The sequence below is a fragment of the Triturus cristatus genome, chromosome 4_2, assembly GCF_964204655.1.
Source record: "Triturus cristatus chromosome 4_2, aTriCri1.1, whole genome shotgun sequence".
Classification (NCBI taxonomy): Eukaryota; Metazoa; Chordata; class Amphibia; order Caudata; family Salamandridae; genus Triturus; species Triturus cristatus.
In genome coordinates this window covers 112,524,920-112,544,152 of record NC_140586.1, presented here as the reverse complement: position 1 = coordinate 112,544,152, position 19,233 = coordinate 112,524,920, and the positions used below count along the sequence as shown (strand labels likewise).

Here is a 19,233-nt window from a genome sequence, read left to right as displayed (position 1 = left end):
AATTCCAGTACCTCCTGGATTTCCCATCACATTAAAATGTTTTTATAAACAGGAATAAAAAAGCAAAAATGGCATACATGAAAATGTAGTGTGTGTGAGGTATGCTATCAATCGATAAAAATGGGAGTACAAATAAATGCAATCTGTACTCCGAAAGTGAAAAATTGATTTGGGGATAAAACATTATGATTTCAATTACAAATTCAAAAATTATATGCCCCCCCAGAAAAAGGTTTTCAGAATGTACATATTGTGAAAATCGCAGTGAAAATAAATGGAATTGCTAATTGAAAAGTAAAACAAGAAAGATGTAAATAAAAATGTAAAGGCAAAGAATTAAGGGCCCGATTCACAGAACTAACTTAAGACAAAATCCTAAACTTATACCATTTACTCATTTTGGTATTCACAGAAGGCACTTACTTATTTTGGTATTCACAGAAGGCACTTACTTATTGCTGATTACCAAAATGAGTAAGGGCCTTCTGTGAATACCAAAATGAGTAAATGATAGTAAGTTTAGGATTTTGTCTTAAGTTAGTTCTGTGAATCGGGCCCCAGGTCTGGATTAAAAAAACAAATGATGAGAAAAGAAGTGTTTCTCAAGTACCTCCCCAGTAACCAACAGTAACTATTTCTCTGAATAATGGGAAAATACTGGTATCATAGCATCCAAGATAAGAAAAAATCCAGATAGAACAGCAGAAATTGTCTACTTTATCGAGTTCATTGGAGAAGCATAGGAGGCTCCTGCCTCCCCTACATGTTTAATAGGTTACCCCATCTTGGACACACAAACTGGTGGTATAATGAATGGGTGGCTTCATCGACTGTGTGCTTGTCTTGGAAAATAAATGACGGTAGCAGTGCTCTAGACGCACTGGGTAAATTAGTGTGAGGTTTGACTAGCATAAAATGTCATTCTAAATGGTGAACACGCCCAGTTACCCTACAGGCTCGTGAAACGTATGTGCATAGCAACTACTTACCTCTACTCAATGGTGTAATTATTGCCAGATAGTGGGCCCGAGACTGTTAACTGTTTTTATTGTAGATATTGTATATTTGTAACTGAAAAGACCAGTTTAGTTGGCTGAAAACAAACATGTATTATTCAAATGACAAGTTTACAAGAAGTTAAGTTATTCTCTTTTTGAATTCTATTGATTTTTTAAAAATAATTTATTGAATTGTAAGTATGGTGTGAATGTGTTATTATTTTAATTAATCAATCAATAACATTTACCTGGTATGAACTATCATGAAAGTTCTGAACTTGTGCACAGGCGCGGCTGGCACAGGTAAGAGCAATGGGGCGGGGTGGGGGGAAGAAGGCGGGATAGGTAAAATTATATATAAATAGAAATAAGACCACCTACCATGCGTTCGCTGCATCGCCAACTTGGCGATGCAGCGAATGCAAGGTAAGTGATTTTATTAATTTGACCTATCCCGTCAGCTGTCGACTTCCTCCCTCACCTCGCCCCACCGCTCTTGCCTATGCTGGCCTTGGTTCCGAATGCCCCATTTGGTATATTGTGTCAAGCACTGGAGGGCACAAAAGGGTGTTGTCCTTGGTCTGTAGGTCATGTGTATCTTCATGCTTGAAGACCGCGTCAGGAACAGGGTGCCTAGTTCTGGAGGTAAGATCCCTAGTAGGATCAGGAGATGCAGGAGAGGATCCGGAAAAGAACAGCCGAGATTGTGTACTTTTTTCACCATAAACATCACACAGAAAGATGTGAGGACTTAAATATGTGCGAATGGCAGAAGACTAGAAATAGGGAATATGCAGTGTTTCAATGTGAGAATTACAGTAGATGCAGTGAGCCTGTTCTAACAGAACTGTAGCTGTAGGGCAGAGATACTTGAAAAAACTGCATGTACTAAAGAGCCTGGAGAGTGAGATAAGGAACTTCTGTATTTTTTTTTAAATGTGTGGTTGCATGAAACTCTATTCAGTCAGGAGGCATTAAGGCAAAATTAGAAGTAATAAAAAGGGCTGAAAAGTACAAACAAAATGAAATAGGGGGTTCTGCAATCGAATTAGGGCCTATGTTGTTGTCTGAGGCAGAGAAATTGAAAATCCAAAAGCATTTGCTGGTCGATATGTGTGTCAATGTTTGTGTGTGAAATAAACTGGGCAAATTGTCAGATAGCAGGCACACTGGCATCTGTACCTGTCTAGGACTCTTTAAACATGAGCTCTTCTGACTGTCTCTTTGCTATTAATTGCAGGGTCTTCCCGGGCCACAGGGACCCATTGGAATGCCCGGAGAAAAGGTAGGTATCAAACGTGCAGACAGCAGCTAAGCCTTTCTAGGACTTTGTTTCTTGAGTGGGACTGTGCTCAGCAGGATTCCAGGTTATTTCTACTTGTCCACACTGTTGAACTGTTATGATCACTTTCTGTGGTTCTGTTGGTACCAGACTTTCTTCAAAAGCCTCAAGTTTATGGAGTCATCTAGAGGTATTGTTTGTGAAACTGTGACTCAGATGAACTAACGTTCCGGCAGCGCAGTGCTGTTTACTTGTTACGGAGCATGAATGGAAAAGAATCGTGAAGCGCCATATTTATAAAGAGCCACACTCAAGCTAAAAACTGTTTTAGCCCAATGCTTATCATTGTGTTAAGGGATAATGAGTGACACGAAACCTCGCTTGACATTTGTACTGGTAGCACATCCTCCAGTACAATTTTCAATGCGAGGACTTCTGCCGCAAGATAAGCCATGTAAATTGTGCGATTGTGTGTTAACTGCACGCTATGAGTAGGAGTTACACATGATATGTAGCTTATTGTAATGTCACGGTCTAGTCGACCGGCGGTCACGTGACTCGCAGCAAAGGATTGTGGGGGGGTTGTGACCCTGGCCGCATTCGAGATCGCGGCGCTCAGGCGAGCAGGCCGGCTCTCCCCGTACTATGTAAGAATAAAGTATACAGAAGCTCACCTACCTGTCTCCGACCCTCCTTCCGGTGGGGCACTATCCTGTAGACACCACACTTATCCCATTTTTTCACTCACTTTAATTCAGAGTTAGAGCGTCTCTCAAAGCCATGTCAGGCTATTGTAGTAGATCAGGCTTTGCATGACAAGCTGTGGGTGTCTGTTCTAGCCCAGCACCGTTAGACTGTTGGACCCACTGTGCATGCATTATCGGATGTAGGCCCTCCATGATGCAAAGCAATTTTGGCACTGCCCTTGCATCAGCTTTCAGCACAGAATTCTTTTTGGGAAATGAAAGATGATCAGTGGTGCCATTTGAGCCACTTTTTGACAGGAAGCAATGCCCTGTATCTTGACAAGTGACAGCTCAATTGTATATTACACCTGAGCCTTTATTTGCACCATAGTCATCAGGTTGCTGGGTATTTGGTCTATAACACAAATCTGAGTCTTTAAAACACAAATGACTCTACTTGGTAACTTCGCCTTTTAGGTTTTGCCAATTAGAACAAGTGTTGTGAAGATTGAGCCAGATCAAGTGTAATCACATACACAATACATATCAATGCCTAGTCACAATAATTGTGGCTATAAATGAATTGCACTTTAACAAGTACCTGTGAAGTAGAGTACAGTAAAAATGAAGGTCAATGTTGACAGTCTCAGGATTCTATCCTTAGCCAATCAAGACGCATTCAATGTAGGGGCTTGTTCCTCGATTTGTGGACTGCTGGAAGTGTGGGTTCCATAGTTTAATTTTAGCAGCACCACTTCAATATAATATAATGGGAAACCTTACCTACATGAGAACTGTGAGAGCGAAAGAATTCATCAAGTTTCTAATCTTAACCTGTTCCCTGCGTGCGTCGGCCAATGGCCGCCGCGAGCACTACCTGGCTAGTGCTGCGCACGTCCGTTGGCCAATGCTGCCCCGCCCACTCATTAAAAGTCCCGCACCGCTGCGGAATTTGCGCCACGGTTAATGGCTTAAAGTCTGTGGAGGAAGCTAAGTCTACTGGTGCCCGTCAATGTACATGTTATAATCCGCTGTTGGGTGTAATTAATTCTCTCCATAGATTCTCGGTTCCCTGCCGCTCAGCGAGTGTGTGATGTCATGGAATGTTGGTGAGTGCCTGAAGGAGTGGACAGTTAGAGAGAGTGGGCTGAGCAGAGAGGATGCTTCTCCTGGTGGGGTTCTTTACTCTGTAACCTCTTCAATGAACCTACAACCTGTTATTTTACATGTACTGGCCACCTGACTCCTGCTTATGAAAAGAGCACTTTTAATTACACACTCGTGACGACTGGAAAACTAACCTACATAAGAGAGAGAAATGGATAAAAACAAAGAAGAGAAGGTAGATTGAGGGCAAAGCAAACTTATGTGTGAGAAAGGCTTACGAAAACAAAGAGAAAAAGAGATTGAAGACATAACATGAGAAGAAATGTCTGTACCCCACCAGTGTCTTTTTCAACAGACCTGTGGATAATAAACCCAAAGACTGACAGCTGAAGGGCGTTTGACCTGCTGAACTCCGAATGTATGCACATTGATAGTGACAAATGATTGCTTAACCAGTGACAACACCGTGAGAGCTGCCTTCACTGCAGCATTTTGTCACTTTTACTGGACATGCCGGTGGTGAGTGATCCGACAGCGAGTGGAGACATGCTGGTTGTTAGTGAGCTGGCAGGGCCTGAGATGCAGGCGCTTAACTGTTAGTGTAAAGCCTTAACAGACCGTGTTAGTGTTAACAAGCCGTGGGTTGCGGTTGATGGCCTTACCCCATTGTGCATGCCGTTGGGAATGTGAGAAATTGTAGCAGCATTTTAAAAGGCGAGGCTGGAGTGCACAGTTTCTAGAAATTCTGTGTACCAGGCATTCTGTGTATGATGTTTGCCAGCACATCTGTAGAACGTACTCCATAGCGCGGGTGAGGCACACGCATGCTGATGACTGCCCCATGCTAAACTCTTCGAGACATGTCATAAACAAATGACTGGAATGTGAGTCGCATCCAAAATGATGTTGAAATTGATCCACGAGCATAGCATGCACTGTGGGCTACAATCCTCACGTGTCATCTGACATAAAAAAAAGACTAGAACGTGTGCAGGTTCGAAGAAAATAGCTGCGTGTGCTTCATGTAAAATGTCAGCAGCATTGTGTAGCAGTATCGTGGTCAACAAAGCAGGAAGTCGGACTTTGTAGATGCATCCGTAAAAAGGGAGAATCAGAGCAGCGGGATGTGACACACTTGAGTTTGGCGCATCCTGGGGCATTTGGAGCCGTTTTTGCTGATGCGAGGCAGCATGCATTGAATGAACCGAGACATGCTCAAGAGCGTCTCTTCCTGGGACATTAGGAGCCGCTTTTGGAAGATGCGAGGCAGCGTGCAGTGGTACTTCCAGATTGAAGAACATTGGGCTTTGGCAGCGCCAGTGACCATTAAAACAAGCATTGAGGAAGTGAAAAGTCTACCACACCAGTTTAATGCCGGTACTGGGTGTTTTTGCTTCTAAGCGTTTGGGTGAGATGCCGCTCACCAGAGATGAGGACTTAGGGTTTGATACCAGTGAATTTATATGCAGTGCTATGCGGAAGTTTACTGATGATGTCAGTAGCCAAAATATTCCTCTTTTGTGTGGAAGGACCAAGAGAAAGGATTTTTTTACCTTTTATTGGTTGTAATCAAGAGTCCATGTTTTGCATCTCTGCTCCTGTAAGAGTGTGCAGGAGCTTTGTGAGGAGTGGTAGCTATGGCTGAGTCCATGTTTTGTGTCCATCGTCCTGCAAGAGTATGCAGTAGAGGGAGCGTGTGTAGAATGTTCCTTGGTCCTGTGAGGGTGTGCAGTAGAAGGTATGTTATAGTGTAATTATCCCTAGTCCTGCAAGGATGTGCAGTAAAGGATGAGTGTGTAGAGTGTCCCTAATCTTGTAAGGATATGCAGAAGAGGGTGGATGGGTAGTATTAGTCCCTGGCCCTGCAAGGGTATGCAGTAGAGGGTGGACTTGCAGTACTGGTCCCCAGTTCTGCGAGAGTCTGCAGTAGAGGGTGGGTGTAGTTTTTGTCCCTCGTCCTGTTAGAGTATGTGGTAGAGGGGGAGTGTAGGGGATGTATGGAGTAGATGCATTTACGTTACGTCCCTAGTCCTGTGACTGACTGACTGGTAGTAGAGGTAGGTGTGGAACAAATGCCTGTTCCAACACGAGAATGCTATGGTAGGTATTAGGATTACATGTGTGTCACTGCGGTCCCCTGTTATGTCGCATGCCGGCGGTTTGTTTGGATGGGTTCTGTGTGACTTGTATGTGGGTGGGCTTTTGGTTTTGTGTGGATGCGTTCGTATGCGACCATTGTCTGAATAATTGTTTGGGCTTATCTAAGCCAGAGTCTTTTACGGCTCTGTTTTGTATTTTCTTTAGCCCTGTTGTATTTTTTTTTATTTCTTTCTAAGGGAAGGAGATGTGTTGTAATCTGCTGTCGGTTGTAATGCATTCTCTTCATAGATTCTCTTTTCCCTGATGCTTAGCCAGTGGGTGATGTCATGAAATGTTGGTGAGTGCCTGAAGGAGTGGACAGTTAGAGAGAGTGGGCTAAGAAGAGAGGATGCTGTTCCTGGTGCGGTACTTTACTATGCATCCTGTAACCCTTTCAATAAACCTTCAACCTGTTATTCTACATGAACTGGCTACCTGACTCCTGCTTATGAAGAGAGCACATTTATGTACAACAGTACATTCTTTTAATCCTCGTCAGGACTTTAGATGTCTTTCTGGGTCATTTTGAGACATGGTCAATAAACTGAGGATTTAATAGTAAATTCCAATAAAAACACACCACTTCTCATCTGATATAGTCAAAATGTTTCAGTAATTTGGGGGATATTAAGGTCTCTTAAAGCTATTTATTTAGTTTCATGTGGGCCTGTGTGACAGTTCACTAGGATTGGAGGCTTTACACATCTGTGGAATTCTGCAGCTCAGTACCATAGGTGGTAGCCACAGGTGACCACTTCTCCCCAATTCCTAAGACATTTTACTTAAAGATCAGAGGGTCTGAAGTCTATCTAATTCCAAGGAACATGTTTGTAATCCAGATCTGTAGAAGTCAAAGTCACTATTGGATTAGGTCCTAGGAGAAGGGACCAGATAGTTGCTGGACATCTTCAAAGTCTGGCGTGATAAAGGAACCCAGGTGTAGCCCCAGAACATTCCTTACAGCATCCAGGCCTATGCAGACAGTGCAGTTCACGAAAGGCATATGCCTGGAGGTGATCAGGATGGGAAAGACAACGGGATACGTTCACTTCCTTAAGGTATCTTGGGGTGATGCAAGAGAGCATGCTCTGTTACCCATCTGAGTTTTTCCACCTGTTCACTTGCACTTGTGTCATTACTGGGCAGTTGTTCTCAATCTCTGGTGACATTGTCCCTTTAGGGCTACTGGCAGGTTTTGTTTAAATTATCTGGGTTTCCTCCTTTTGAGTAAGGACAGCTCGAAGAAGAATCTTAGATCAGCAGCTTACATCCTACAGTCAATAAGAGAGACTGGCTAGGTCTGAATTCAGGACACCAGTGAAGCTCCTCAAATGGTATCTTTGTGTGTTTTCTACTGCTCTGGTGTTTAATGGACTGGCTGGAACTGGGTGAGATATGTATTCCAGGCTCACCATGTCAGACAGGGGATAAGAAGTCCTTATATGGAGTCCCTTCCTGCCTGGACTAAAGGAGCTTCACTTTTAGAAAAGCTCTCTGACCAGAACGTTTTGTGGGTTGCTCTTGAGAGATAAACGGATGAAAATAGGAGCTGCAAGGATGAGGGAAACCATATTGCCATGCTACCAAGCACACCCACCTTCCCTCTTCCAAACGGTAAAGTTGCACAACACACTTGAGGCAGAGGAAAGTTGCCCTAAACTACTTGGGGTTTGCTGAACTTTGTGGGTATTGTGATTCTCAGCCCTGTTGTACAGCCAGACTACTATCACAAAACTCTATGAATTAGTATCACTAATTAGTAGCATTTTTGTAAGGGGTTTTAGTGGTGCTTCCCCCCTAGAGCCACATTAGTAGTGCGCCTTTAGGGACGCCATTCCTCTAGCAGAGTCCATGGGCGCTTATGGAGGACACACTGGAGTTAATCTCCAATTGGTGTCCTAGATTAGTAGTGTTGTTTAATTCATATACTAGGATTTCACGGTCCTTGATGTGTCTTTGTAGGGACAACCATTGGAATGTTGACAGAAATACGTATACGAAAGTTAATTGGGTCAGTGTCCTATTCTCCTTGCATCTGCAATTACACATGTTGATACACATGCATTATTCATTCATTAACGGCTATTTCTAAAACTCAGACTTAGCCCAATGCAATGAAATGCCTTAAATACTAAGAGTTGGGGCCAGTGGTGAATAATGCAAGATAACATTGACAAATATGCACAGCACCCTAGAAATAGACGTCTCAGGTAGGTCCACATCACTGTGCGTGCAATTCTCCAGTCATGAACTTTCATGTGTATTTCACTCTGGGAAGTATAGTTCTTGGACTGAACAGTACAGACTGGAATATCAGATAACATTAGTTCAAAAAAGAAACCCCAGAACTGGGCTTTTGTGTCCATAGAACCATCTGGTAATTCTACCTACTTTGTGTACAAAATTTGCACACCATACAGATATACCCTTTTCCAGGTAATTAGTGTAGGCCACATTTCATAAAAACACTTAACATATTTCTTGAGCAATGTACTTAATTGAGCTCAGAAAATATATCTTTCCTGGAATATATATTATATGCAAATATAGTATTACAACAAAGGTATCAAAGTTGTTAATAGTTTGCTAGAATGGTTCTTGTTTGCATTTCAAGGCTGCTTGGATGCATACAAATAGACCACAGTTGGAATTTTGTAGGTATTCAGAAATGTTTTGCAAGGCCTTTCCCACTGTGTGAAAAGTTACTTTTTTAAGAAACGTAAAGGCCAAATTTACTTCCACAGGATTCAGCCACTTTGCCCTTTTCCCTTTGTGGGAGACCAGAGAGCAGATTTTTGGGCCTCCGGGAGAAGTGTCTCACTAAGTACACCTTCTGCCTCTGATGCCAGCTAATTGAGTGCAGCAGATTGCCCTTCCCCCAGTTCAGTAAAAGCTTTTATGTCTCAAAGCTTTCATGCAATGTGTGGAATTCAGGAGATAGAGCAAAAACATAACTTTAAAATCTGCTCTTCAACCGTACCCTGTCAAACATATTCCTGTCACTGTGCATTTACAGACAGGCTGGAAGGATTGTGGACCAAACCTGCATGGGGGAGGTATTTGACGGGTGTAGCAGCAAATGAGGGAGACAGCTAGAAAACACATGCACTCTAACGGACTGCTGAATAAAAAATAAAAGTTGGTTACATGTGATCAGTGGAAGGATACAAGTTAACCAATCAAAAGGATCCTATAGAGGCTGTGCTCCACTGAGGGACACACAAAAGAAGAGAAAAGAAAGTAATCAACTAAGAGGAAAGTAAATGAGAGTGACAATAAAGCCAACCAATTGTAAGCAACGGAACGGTTGTAGGTCCACTGTAAGCTAACAGTAGGTCTTGCACTCTCTGGTAGGCTTAACCTAAAAGTGCTAATGAGTCTAGTTCTAAAAACTTAACCTGTGTCTAAAGCTCTATCAGACCTATAAGAATGAGGTTTATGCTAAATAAGATGCTGTACAAATAGAATGAACTTCATCACAGGTTTGGTACCTTGTCCTGAATTTTGACTGGATGAACAGCTCTGGAGTTCTACAGCTGAGGCCATTTTTGCATTGTTCTGTGCAACTGTGAAGGAAAGGTTCCAGGTGGCTCATGGATCCTTGTTAACAAAACATTATGACAGGCAGTTTAAATCCATCTGAGGGATGGGAATGTTCTGAATTAATTGCTATTTGATGAAAAGTTTCCAGCAATCATCCCGTCTGGCCCAAATTACAAATTGGTGTGCTGCCGTGTTTGTGCCGCGGCACACGTTTAACTAGATGCGCCTGACGTGGACCCGAATAGTGCATCCGATTATATAAAAAAATATTATTTCCCCAGCGCAGGTACAAACTCTGACAGTTCATGCCTGTGGTCAGAGTCTGTGCCTGCACTGAGGACAGTGCATTAGTGGCAGTGGTTTGAAACCGTGTCTCGGTCTTTCACTAGAGGCATAACAGCCACTGTTTAAAAAGTTAGAAATGCATCCCCCTGTAGGTGGGTGGAGTGTGTTATTGCACCTCTCTGCAGAGTCCATGAGAGTGCACTGACTGTGCAACACCTCATTTGTGGCACACAACTTCTATACAGCACCCCCATCTGTATTAGGGCATGGGTGCAATGTCACCAGGTTTCCTCATTTGCATGAGACCATGCCCCCATGAAAATACAGAAACACCCCCTTGTGATCGTACTGGTGTTAAATGCGGGCTGGCATAATTCATATAATTGGTCAGCCCCTTCTGTATTCCCATTTATGAAACGAAAGTGCCCAGAGGGACCGAAACACAGGTGCACATGAAAGTTGCGCACCTGGGCATATCTGTAACAGGCACCAGTCTCCTTGAAGATAGTGTGAGGATAGAGGGCATGGAATAAATGCATGCAGAGGCTGAATGTGACTAGGCTTTGTCCAGTCATAATGCTGCTTTTAAACACAACTGTGATTATTCCTAACAGGTACCACTATCTCTGAACATGACTTTGATAAATGCTCCTTTTATCCTTTATGCAGGGCCCACCTGGCAAAGCAGGACAGCAGGGCCTGGCAGGGGCAGATGGACCAGTGGTAAGTACCCACTGCTTGAACATGGACACAGCTTGGATGTTTCTAGTCCCCACACTTATTTGAGAACAAACGTGCTGCAATATATACTACAATGTTCTCTATAGACTGTTAGTTTTTTGGACCACATACCTGATTCTTCCTAGTTCCTCTTCTTTGTGCTACCTTTGCCTCCCTTACATTGTTTTATCTTCCTTTACTCTGTGTTACTTGTTCATTGTACCTTTAGTCCCTTGCGCCTCCTTCCTTCTTTTTTAGGTTGAGTCTAGGCAGTGTGCGTGTGCTGTCTTTGAGACATGCTGTATTCACTCTATGGGCTTTCATCACACCCATCACTTTTCATTAGTTCCTGCGTGTGCATTTTAAAATCCCTTTCTTTTCATTGGTGAAAACTGCTATTAATCCGCCTTAGAGTGTGTTTTTCACTTTCATGACTACTGCCCCTGTAACATGTCCCCCTACTCTTTGGTTTATTTATTGTGTATTCAGCACACTCTTTTTGTCTTTGAATTGGTCCTGCGCTGTTTATTGCTTGCCCCTGAACCCTCTCTTTCCCTTTGCGGCACCACTCCGTTTATTGTGAACCTCCGGTCACCTAATCAGGATTGTAACTTGTTACTGTGAGCTCTTGCGGTTCGTGTCTTCAGTGCATGTTCAACTTCAGTGCCCGTCGCTGCTTGTGGTTCACTTAATCTCCCAGTACCATGCAGTCCCCTCATCCACCACCTCCCACCCACCGCTGCTTGTTATTTTCAACGCAGCCATTGTGTGTGATCACACAAACCCCCGCCCGTCACTGCTTGTTCTTTTCAGTGTTGCCATTGTTCTGTGATTGTGCCTGCCAGCACTCGGCCGCATGTTGATTTTCAATTAGATCCAAATAAAAAGATGGCACCTTTTTTCGGTTTCATTGATCTAGATATTCCTTAAATATTTCAAGCAGTTCACTTAATCTTCCCATGCTGTTCCCCCCAACCACAACCTCCAACCTGTCTAGCAAAATGAAGATGTTTTAACTATCATGAAACATATAGCAAGAGCAATTTCAACTGTATAAGTGTATTTTCAACATATGAGCTAGTTTAATAAACGAAATTTGTAAAAATATATAATGATTGTACTGACACTAACCACCAGTTAACAACATTCTAGATGGCCCCTATCTTCTAAGCCCTTCATATTAGATTTTAAAACCAGCACGTTAAATCCTTGGAAAACATTATTTTCATAGATAGATGCATAACCAAAGGGAATGATGGACGGAGTGTTGTACACTGTAAGCACTCACCCCCAGTCAAGTGATCTGGGTTTAATCCATCATCATTCTTTAGCTCACTCCGCCACCCCAGTTCAGACATGGCCATATGCAAATCAGTCTGACCCTGTGCCTCATGGGAACAGTCCAGCCCGAACTGCCAAACCATGTCTTCACTGGACAGGAAACAAGCATCCTGGGACTGGTTTCGGGTTCATAATCCTCATCAGCCAGGCTATCTTGAATCCAGTGGCAAAGTAAGCAAGGGACCCACGTCTGGGCATACCCTGCCAACTTAGGGCGAACAAAGCAAAACCAAAGGGAATGATGGACGGAGTGTTGTACATTGCAAGCACTCACCCCCAGTCAACCGATCTGGGTTTAATTCATCATCATTCTTTAGCTCACTCTGCCAACCCAGTTCAGACATGGCCATATGCAAATCACCCTGACCCTGTTCCTCATGGGAACAGTCCAGCCCGAACTGCCAAGCATGTCTACCCTGGACCGGAAACAAGCATCCTGGGACCGGTTTCGGGTTCATAGATAGATGCGTTCCATTGAGGTGTAGCAAAGATTGGCTTCGGTATTGTATGTCTCCCCCCACCATTAATAAGCAGATAGTTTATTTTGAGCAATATGTATTTGGTTTGTGTATCCCAACCAATATGTCTGCCAATATGGTAGGGTGACTTTGCCATAAACATAGAAGCAGTGCTACGCGGCGTTGCTTCCCTGTGTACTGTTAAACACGACTACAGCACACAGGAGCCAATTCTTCCATGGTCTAGTGAGCTTTTGTCAAAGTTCTAGCGCTCAGAAATGTAATACCTGTAGCAGAGATGATGGCTCTGGAGGTGGATGGCCAATGTCCCCACTCTCCTCAATCAGAGGGTAAGTTGTGACTTTATATGGTTCGGGTAGGCGAAAAGGGAGCAACCCCTGATAGAACTGGTTGGCACATGTGCATACCATAGTAGCCATATGGTCACTAGAAACGGCTACTGTGTGACGACTCAAGCATGTTGAGCCCAAATCTGCAGTCATAGAACTTATGCTTTAAGAACATGCCAAGGCACGCACATCAGGGTTACTGCAGCGTAAACTACAATTGAATTACAGACCTGGAAGATGGACAGGATAATATATTGTTTATATGCTCATGTCTTTCAAATTGTTAGTAAAACATTTTATCTGTACAACCCAGCTAAATTGTAGATTTTCCCCAGAGTATCCCTTTATTTTGGGATCCATGTGGGATGATTTCGCTCTCTGCTTACAACCTTTTACTCCTTAGCTCGCAGCCTAATCTCTAACGAAAAGTCTGCTCTTCAGAAATGTACTACAGGAGGTATTTTAACCTGTAATGTAAACAATAACAAGTTTTGTGTGTCAAGGGAAGTGCTGCAGTGCATGCATACATGGAGGAAAAGTTTACTTCTACATAGTTAATAACGTTCTGGCTTAACATGTGTGTCCTATGTCAGGGGTAACAACTCATATAAATAATGAGTGCTGGAAATATAAAAGGTTTAAAAAATGTATTTTGCTGTTTTATACTGGGCGAAATCGACCCAAAAGTAGTTGGAGTGATTTACACGAGCATCAGTTTCATTTCACAAGGACACATTCATTTTTACTGGGCACAGAGAAATTAGGGACCTCATGTAGGTGGCATACACTTTACCGATCCTAAAATACCGAATCATACCGATTCGGTATTTAAGAATCGGTAAAGTGTATGTAGGTAAAAATTCGGTAAATGTTACCGAATCGGAGTGAGTCGGTAATTACCGAATCGGTATTTACCGATTCGGTAATGAGGCATACCTTCCCATTGATGGGAAGGTATGCCTCATTACCGAATCGGTAAATACCGATTATGGGGGAGCACATGCAAGGGTGGCAGGGTGTCACATTGACACCCTGTTGCACCCCTGATTCGGACATGTGTGCACATGTGGCACACATACATGCCCTAAGGGCATGTATGTCTGCCACATTGCACACTTCTAAGCGCTATTACATGCGTTTACACATCCATACTTTATTTACCACCAACTATTAGTTGGTGGTAAATACCGACTCCAAACAACACCCACACACTCCCCCTACATCTCATTTCTGTATTCGGAATTTACCGAATCGGTAAAATTACCGATTCGGTAATTTTACCGATTCGGTAAATTACCGAACACAGAAATGAGCCCCCTACATGTCACAAGCCTAAATACCGGTCGGTAACGGTATAATTACCGAAAATCGTCCGTTACCGACCGGTATTTGGCTACCCACATGAGGCCCCAAGTGATTTGCCCAGAATCACAGCGTGCTTAGCGGACACCGAGATTCAAACATGGTTCCCCAGTTCCAACGTTGACAGCTCTGGTTGTTATGCCACATTCTGTCCTTTCTTCTGCACGTACCCCACAAACCAGCACACCCACTTCTCACTCCCCGTCTGATTCTCCCACCACCTTCCCTGTTTTGTTTAACCTATACCCCTGTTGGCCATGAATGCAAGGTTTTCTTGCAAAAGCATGCTGTGTGTTTTTTGTTGTCGCAAGATTGCTGGTGAGAGACAGCATTGCTTTTCTGCTCGCTCTTCTTGTGTTTATTTTCATTGCTTAATGTGTATATTGTAACTAAAATATTCTCCTTGCCACTAGCCTCCAAGTTTGTTGCAATTGTTGCTTGCACCAGAGTTTTTTTGGCCATGGCCTACTTCTTTGTTGCTCCTTGCCACTATCATGGTTGCCCTTTATCCCCACTGTTGCTGTAGCTTGCCCACATGTTTGTTACTGCCTGCCCATTCTATGTTGTTGCAGCTGAGACTGTCCTACCCACCCCTCTCCTCCTCTTTTTGCTAGCCCTACTCTGAATAGCAACCTAAAGGGATCTCCTTTTTATCAGCCTTGGAAGGATGAGACACCAGGTTGGAACAATTCACACATTTGTGAAATATATACACTCTGCTTTCATGGGCCCTTTCCTAGCATCAAGCCCTGTTTCTTCATTCCCGTATTGATAGGTAAATCCAAGAGCCATTGGCCACAGAAAAACTGAAATTGCAGAAATATTAAATGAGAGCTGAGGGATTTCACACAGTGTTTGACCTTTTGAGACAATATTTAAACTCTAAAATAAACCACACCATATTCCTCATGCACAGACCTTACTGTGAAGCCCAGGGGCTTGGTAGAGTTTTAGACAAGTGTTGTTAGTAACCTCAAAGGAACTCCTTTTGGATCGGCCCTGGAAGGATGAAATGGAGGGTTGGCCCTTCTGACCAGCTGAGAACGAGTTTGTAAACCCTGCATAGAACGTACTGCTGGAGAAGGCGTCTGAAAGAAGGCCGGGCCACCACGGGGTTTTCTTGATGTGTGTGCACAAATTATTCCACCTTCACCATCAGTTCTATCATTTGGTAGTGCTTCAAATGACTGTCATTAGTAAGCTAAACTCAGCTCCTTTTTATTGGCTTGGGAAGGATGAGAGGCCAGTTTGGAGCTTGTGACCTGTTGGGAAAGAGCATGTGAGCCGTGCGCAGACCATGCTTCTGGAGAAGGAGCCTGAGGCAGGGTGCAGGCACAACAGACTGTCACAATCTGAGTGTACAAATAATGCTATCTAGTGGTGGGAGGTAGACATCTTTTGTTCTTGCCTAGCTGACAGCTGTAGCAATTTAACAGTATGATATTAACAACTTAAATAACACTTCCTTTTATCGCCCTCAGAAGGATGAAAGACCGGGTTGATGCTTTTTGCTTTCAGATTTCATATATTTCCGCAACACATGCACACTGCTCTGAGTGGTCCGGTGCTAGCTCCAAGCCCTAGCCTTGCTGCCTCCAGTGGCGCTGGAACAATTTTCAGAGGGAGAATGGGGGGTGCTGCCATTAATGTTGCATTACTAAAGTCTAAGGGATTGTGAAAAATCCAAGCATCACACAAAAAACAACAAGTGTAGCAAATGAGCCACGCCAATTTAGCAGGAGAACGATAAGGATGTGATATGCAGAGACTGTGGTGCTTTTTGAAGCACTGATGAGGTAGCGCCCTGTCATTTACAGACAACGCGTTTGTCTTTGAAATGGCCACTAAAATTGTAACAGCTTTTCCAATACGTAGCTGACAGTTGTACGTTACATTATTAGCGTGTTAACCAGAGCTTGCTGTCAATCCTTGGGAGCGATTCAAATGTCTCTATGACTAAATGAAACGGAGCTCCTTTTATCGGCTTTGGAAGGATGGGAGGCCTGGCTTCTCTCTACATTTCTTTTCATCAGAAAATACAAATATAATTTTGCACAACTTTGTCCTTCTAGTTGCTCTTACCTATGCTTTCACTTTGCTCTTGGAGTCACTCGCCTGTGTGCATTGACTCCATGGTGCACCCTTTATTGTTTGTTCGCTTCCACCCCCATCCAGGCTGCTCTATGGTGCTTAATTTGAGCCGGTGGTTTCCGGTGCTCAGCACTGGTACTTCATCATCATCACCAGCGCTTTTCATGAGCACCAGTTAAGGACACATTCATTTATGGTAAGCACGGGAAGATTAAGTGATTTGTTCAGAATCACAGGATGTTGAGCCGACGCCAGGACTCAAACCTGGTTCCCCAGCTCCAAAGTCTGCAGCTCTGGCATTACACAACATCCTCTTCCCACTTTCATGGTTTGTAGTTGGTTCTGTTTCAGGTGGCGCTAACAGGAGACATGGGCTGGTGCCAGATGGTAACTGACGAGAGCCCCCGCACTTATTTTTTCACAAATTAATGCTGCTCTCTCCCTCTCTCCATCCGCTTCCCTCTCCGTGCCCTCTGTTTTGCCTCCCTCACCTGCACGCTCACCATGCAACCCTGTGTGTTATCAAACCCACCCTCCGTGTTACTTCCCCTTCCTCTGAGAATCCACCCTCCATGCTGCTTTCCCACCCGCGTTCTATCCCTACTCGTGCTGTTTCCTCCCACGGACTCGACTTCTTCATTTATTACTCATCCAACTCAGAGTGTTAATCAAAAAGTCAATCAACCTGCTTGTTTTCAATACTTTCTTTGCATGAATACTGTCACTCTCCTCCAAGTTCCTCATTGTTCCCTGTACGCCTTCCTCCTTTCTCCACTTTCCACATTTATGTCCAGAGAATAATTTTCTATTTCTACCTTCAATGTGTACAAAATATGCAGACATTGCTGAGACTCTGTTTAATTTGACCAGTGTATATTACAGGCGAGGGTGGCACAGGTAAAAGCGATGGGGAAGGCGGGGCGGTGGGGACAGATGACGTGATACATAACATGAAATAAAAAAATAAATAAAAGCACTTACCTTGTGCTTGCCGCCAGCGCAAGATATGTGATAATTTTACATATCTCATCGTCTGTCGACTCCCTCCCACACCGCTCGCCCGCCCGCCCCGCCACACCCCTCACTGCACTTACCTCTCCTGACCGTGCCTGGTATATTACATTTCAGTAAAACAGTTAAGCAATTCATTGCGCCTTGTACACGTATGACAATGTCCTACCTGCAGGCCACTTATGGTCAAATACAGCTGAACAAAAAAGAGAGAAAAGTTGGTAACAATTTGCCTGAAGGGTTATGGTTTGTTGTTTCAAGACTGCTTGAATGCACCCAAAGACATCTCAGTTGAAACGCTGGGGATATTTACAAATATTTTGCAAGGCCATTTCCACTCTGTAAAACCTGCAGAAAATTTATTTTGGGACAAGTAAGAGAAATAATGCTTTCAGTTTGGTAAAGAATTCAGAACACTGTTTTATCAGGCAAGGAGTATTTTTACCTGGATGGTGAAAAAAATCAAGTTCCAAGTGCTGATGCAGATGCCTGCTAACCCTACTCTTGTGGATCATACAGAAGAGCACGTAGAGCAAAGGACATACACGTGAAACTCAACTATTCATCCACCCTTGCTCTTCCAGGTTCTTTCTTGTTTCCTGTGCCTTCTCCTTCCCGCCACCAAGTTTCATCCTGATCCCTGTGCCTCCTTCTGCCTTGTTTCCTTTGGCCGGTTGTTTCTACTTTTTTGTGCTCTCTTGCCGCCGGACTCCAATATCCTTCCTGCCCATGCGCCCATGTCCCCCTGGTATTCTTACCTACTTTGACAATAGTCTGTTTATCTTCCCAAAAGTGTTTTGGTTACTCATTAACGCGAGCTCTCTCTTTACACAGACCTTAAATCAAATGGTCTCGGTAACCTGATGGCCTCTTTTACTCACCAGAGCTTCTGTGAGAGGTACTTTTGGGAACTGTGACAAGATCACAAGGCTGCAAAGGACTTGGGTCTGTAGGGCTGAAGGTCCAGTTCCTAAGCACCAATTCAGCATTTTAAAGGAGGTCAGTCCACTCTTGATCCAATATGACAAGATTTATATGAGCTTTTCAGGCTATCTACATAAACAAATTTACATACAATTAATCTAATTGGAAACTGTTTACACATTAAGGGCCTCATGTAGGTAGCCTAATACCGGTCGGTAACGGCCGATTTTCGGTAATTATACCGTTACCGACCGGTATTTAGGCTTTTGCTATGTAGGGGGATCATTTCTGTATTCGGTAATTTACTGAATCGGTAAAATTACCGAATCGGTAATTTTACCGATTCGGTAAATTCCGAATACAGAAATGAGATGTAGGGGGAGTGTGTGGGTGTTGTTTGGAGTCGGTATTTACCACCAACTAATAGTTGGTGGTAAATAAAGTATGGATGTGTAAACGCATGTTATAGCGCTTAGAAGTGTGCAATGTGGCAGACATACATGCCCTTAGGGCATGTATGTGTGCCACATGTGCACACATGTCCGAATCAGGGGTGCAACAGGGTGTCAATGTGACACCCTGCCACCCTTGCATGTGCTCCCCCATTACCGAATCGGTATTTACCGATTCGGTAATGAGGCATACCTTCCCATCAATGGGAAGGTATGCCTCATTACCGAATCGGTAAATACCGATTCGGTAATTACCGACTCACTCCGATTCGGTAACATTTACCGAATTTTTACCTACATACACTTTACCGATTCTTAAATACCGAATCGGTATGATTCGGTATTATAGAATCGGTAAAGTGTATGCCACCTACATGAGGCCCTAAGAGCCTAGCTTATAAGTCTGGCATGGATTTGGTCTGTGATGGAGCATCCACGCTCTACATTCACAAAAAGCACCAAACTTGATTAATTTCCCAGTGTC

General features: G+C 43.6%; 1 protein-coding gene across 2 annotated transcripts in view; it reads left to right on the top strand.

Moving 5' to 3' along the window:
* Nucleotides 1–19,233, top strand: part of LOC146833110 (uncharacterized) — a 645,049-nt gene that overhangs the window by 358,662 nt on the left and 267,154 nt on the right. For both annotated transcript variants that reach the window (XM_085600733.1, XM_085600734.1), the window contains 2 exons: nucleotides 2,239–2,283; nucleotides 10,710–10,763. In XM_085600733.1, coding sequence (XP_085456859.1) covers nucleotides 2,239–2,283; nucleotides 10,710–10,763 — 99 coding nt within the window. The remainder of the gene's footprint in view (nucleotides 1–2,238; nucleotides 2,284–10,709; nucleotides 10,764–19,233) is intronic.